The sequence below is a fragment of the Nematolebias whitei genome, chromosome 12, assembly GCF_014905685.2.
Source record: "Nematolebias whitei isolate Nwh7 chromosome 12, NemWhi1, whole genome shotgun sequence".
NCBI classification, from domain to species: domain Eukaryota; kingdom Metazoa; phylum Chordata; class Actinopteri; order Cyprinodontiformes; family Rivulidae; genus Nematolebias; species Nematolebias whitei.
In genome coordinates, this window is record NC_056509.1 from 16,003,959 (window position 1) to 16,008,335 (window position 4,377).

The following is a 4,377-nucleotide window of genomic DNA, read 5'->3' on the forward strand; positions in this document are numbered from 1 at the left end:
ACCACCACCACACACACACACACACACACACACACACACACACACACACACACACACACACACACACACACACACACACACACACACACACCAACTTCTGTGGAGGCTTATCAGAACTGTGCCGGCTGACCATCCTCTTATCAGGACAATGGACTATCTGTTAGTGCTCCATGGACCGCCTCATCGTAAATGTATATGTAACGTGTTCATAAATGTGCTTTAGCTGGCAGAGTTTTTTTTATGTCTTAAATCGTGTCCTGTTAGGACAAGGTGTAAAGAGCTCTTTTTTGTAATGCCACTATCCTCTCTTCGTGGCTTTGTTCCTTTTTCTATCTAAAAAATGTATTCTGAAAAGGATGAGTGGCCGCGCTATCATCGCAGCAGCTTCGTGCACTCCGCCCATCTTTCAGATGACTGTACGGACATATTCTTCTTGTATCTTGGTACAATGATAATAAAGCTTATTCTGATTCTGATAAGTATAAGTGCTATGATTGAGCTTACAACCTCGTTTCTGTTCAGTGCCCTGAGATGACTTCTGTTGTAACTTGGCGCTTTATAAATAAACTGAACGGAATTGAATTAGTAATATGGTTTGTGCTTACAGGGTGACAAAACATTAACTTACTCTAATTTCTACTCCAAACAGATGGTGATACGACGCACAAAGCAGAGACCACAGCACCGGCAGCATCAGCCCAGGTGGTTCGACCAAAGGAGCGCCCAGTGATCTCTGCAGCCACGCAGAGGAAGAACCAGGACCTGCAGGACCTGGACTCGGTAAAGTTGGAGGTCAGCAGCAGACAGAAGCACAGAGCGAGCACCCCGCCTGCGAGCACAGAACGCCTCTGTAGCAGCAGAGATGGCAAGCGTGGCCATGTCAGCAGGAAGCACTCCAAGAAGCATCCCCAAGGCAGGACTAAGTCCAGAGAGGCAGCAGGGGTCAGGACTCCAGAAGGTTTTGGAAATCAGCCTGGTGGGGCAACCTTTGCTCAGGAAAGGGACAATATGCACGCCATGGAGGTGACCCAGTGCTTCTTTGAGGCGGTGCTGACACAGATAGAGCGCTGGTATGAGCAGAAGGTGCAGGAGGCTCAGCAGCAGGCCGAGCAGAGGGCTCAGGCTGACAGAGCTGCTCTGATGGAAAGGATTTCCTGTCTGGAGGATGAACTGCACCTATTGAGGACTACCCAGTAGGACTAACACATTTCTTCTGTTACTGCAAAAATAAAACAACACCTAACTAATGGTAGGGTTAGTTTAACTCTATGTTGAAAAGACACAAACACATAAATGAGAAAGCTAATCAGGATGGTGGCTGCTTCCAGTTTTCATTTACAACCATGTTTTGTTTGTTGTCATAGTAACACCCACCTGACATATTAATGTGTAGTTCTTTAGATGAAGAATAATTGTTGTGTAAAGTGTTTGATAAAGCCCAAAGTATAAAAAGTCCTCAAATGTGTCGTGTGTAGAATGGAGCAGTTTGTGTACATTAAAGAGTTAACTCAGCTGGAGTATGGAGAACTGTGCACAACCATTCGGACCACAGCTTTAAAGCTGTCTGCAGGGAGACGTGCTGCATGTTCAGTGTCTTCACACCTGAACTCTTCCATGCTTTGCCACATTACATCCACAAACTTTAAAGTATTTTACTGACAGCACAAAGTGCTAAATGGACTGTACTTATATAGCGCCTTTCTATCTTATTTCAAGATATTCAAAGCGCTTTACACTACAATCTGTGTCCTCATTAACCCATTCATACAGCACTCTACTAGATCTCTACAAAGGTAATTGAACAAATCATTCTAAAGAGACTAATCAGAGCTTTAGATCACATTCATACACTGATGGGACACACATCAGAGGCTATGAGGGGTTCAGTGTCTTGCCCAGGGACACTTCGACATGTGACTGCTGGTGGATTCGAACCCCCAACTCTCGCATTGGAGAACGACTGCTCTAACCACTCAGCCACAGCCACCCCTAGTGCTGAGTAAGAATGAAGTAGAAGGAGAACATGAATTTGTAGAACAACTTTTAGCTGTGGGTCTTGGGATTCGTCTCTTCCAGCTCCTGAAACTTGTTGTCTGCAGATCAGCAGCTGCTCAGTCAGACTGGATGGAGCGTTTGATGATCAGCAGTTTTCAGGTTGTTCCACAGATTCTCAGCAGGATTTACGTCTAGACTCAGACTGGACCGTTCTAACATGAACATGTTCTGATGTGACCCACTCCACTGTAGATGTGGTTGGATGTTTCAGGTCTTTGTCCTGCTGGAAGGTGATCCTCAGACTGGTCTCCAGCAGCCTCTAACAGGGTTTCTTCCAGGACTGTCCTGTATTTAGCTCCATGTTCACGTCAGCTCTGACCTGGTTCTCTGTTCCTACTGAAGCATCTCCACAGCATGATGCTGCTACCACCATGTTTCACAGTGGGTGTGGTGTGTTCAAGGTTACAGTAAGAGAGTAGAGGAAACACACAGAACAGATCTGGTCTTCACCAGTTTATAAACTGGTTCAGATATATCTTCAAATGAACAGAGTCACAACAGATTCCACCAAGTCATCTTTAAATAAACAGAAAGTGTTCAAACTGGGAGGGAATAACTGGTTCCAGTTGCTTCTGCAGGACTCGGGAGGTTCAGTGTCCTCAACCTCATCAGTGGGACCTCCTCTGTGAAACAGGAGTTTTTCAGTTTGACAGTGTGTGTTAATACAATGCCAAAATGGAACAATGTTCTATGAAATTATCTTTAACAAGATAGATACAGGTTCAGGGAAAGGTCGGAGCAATGAATGAAAACTCTCAAAAGAAACTCGCAGGCTGTTTTCTGCTAGAATAATAAGTGTCATTTATTAAACCGCCACAGATACAGCAAAGCAACGTACATTCAGTACAAATCAAGCATTGATGTAGAAACCCCTCACCGTGACACCAGACCGAGGAAGCAGTTTTCAGTCCGAGTAGAAAGGTAACATCAATTCAGGCTGGGCATCGGATCCAGAATTCACAGCAGACTTCAACTCTTATTCTGGGTGTTACGCTTTTTATACTCCCCCTCTGACTGGGTGACGTGCAGGCAGAGTAAAACATGTTTTCCATCATGAAGGCAGTTTGTACAGCAGAGCAATGGCTCATAGTTCTAGAATTGCGCCGCTCAAGGTGGCTGCATGTTGGAGCAGCTCTGTTACGTTCATTCTGAGATTTTGCTTTTGGAAACTTTAATTACTCTTTTCTGGATGTAAATCACATTTTTTGGATGATTGTTTCCTCTGGTATCAGATGCTGTGCAGCTGGAAGGATTTTTACTGAAACTTATTTAGTTTTGGACATTTGTTATGATGCGTAACCATAGCAACAAGGCAGTTTTCTACAACCAACAGCAGCTGATTAACATCTGAAAAGCTCAAATAATATCTCAAATGCAGCCCCAAATCTCAAATGAGTTGAAAAGGATGTTCTGTGGACGCATTCTCATCTACCTGCCAGCTGTGTTGGAGTGCCTGATCACTGAGATCCTGGAACTAGCAGGAAACACGGCTCATGACAGTGGAAGGACAGGATCGTCCCTCAGCACCTACAGTTGGCTATCCGCAATGACGAGGAGCTCGGTAGACTGCTGGGAGGAGTGGCCATCGCTCTGGGAGGAGTTCTGGGAGGTGGAGTCTGGGAGGTGGTCCTACAGCCCGGGAGAACCGAAAGGCCAGCTGAGTCTGGGTGGATGGATCAGACGGCATCTGCAGCCAGTTTCTTAGGATCCACTGTGGGATGGACCTTTACAAGAGATCCTTCCTGCCTACAGCCATCAGCATCTTTAACATCTCTTAATGAAATGAGGATAACGAGTTACAACAACAAATAATTTCCCTTTGGGATTAATAAAGTATTTTTGAATTGAATTGAATTGAATTGAATTGAATAAAAACATGTCTTTCAAACCCAAGGTCGTGGGTGGATGAAAGACCTGTTTACATCAAACTCCGGGTCACTGTAATCGCAAGACGGGCCAGATCTTGCGGCAAGAGCACTCCCGGAGGCTTATTTTCATTCCTCCAAAACACATCTGCAGTACAGGCCTGAGTTGCACAGATAAGCTGCATATAAAATGAGTATAAAATAAGTACAAATTGACATAAAAGCATCAAAATAATCATTCTTATATCAAACAACATCAGCAATGGCCTTAGAGAAGCAGCTGTTGCTGCATATCAGTCTGGTCAAGGGTCATTTCCAAACTATTTGGACTCCCATCGATTTACAGACAAAGATTATTCACGAGTGGAAAACATTTAAGACTGCTGTCGGACGTTCCAGCAAATTCACCCCAAGGTCAGACTGTGCAATGCTCAGAGGAACGAGCCTCATCTGAGAC

General features: G+C 44.7%; 1 protein-coding gene across 1 annotated transcript in view; it reads left to right on the forward strand.

Annotated features, from left to right (window-relative positions):
• ankrd6b (ankyrin repeat domain 6b) overlaps positions 1–1,467 on the forward strand; it is a gene marked incomplete in the record, with an annotated part of 167,747 nt that extends 166,280 nt beyond the window's left edge. The window contains 1 exon segment of the mRNA XM_037685720.1: positions 650–1,467. Coding sequence (XP_037541648.1) covers positions 650–1,197 — 548 coding nt within the window.
• Between the last annotated feature and the right edge of the window lie 2,910 nt (positions 1,468–4,377).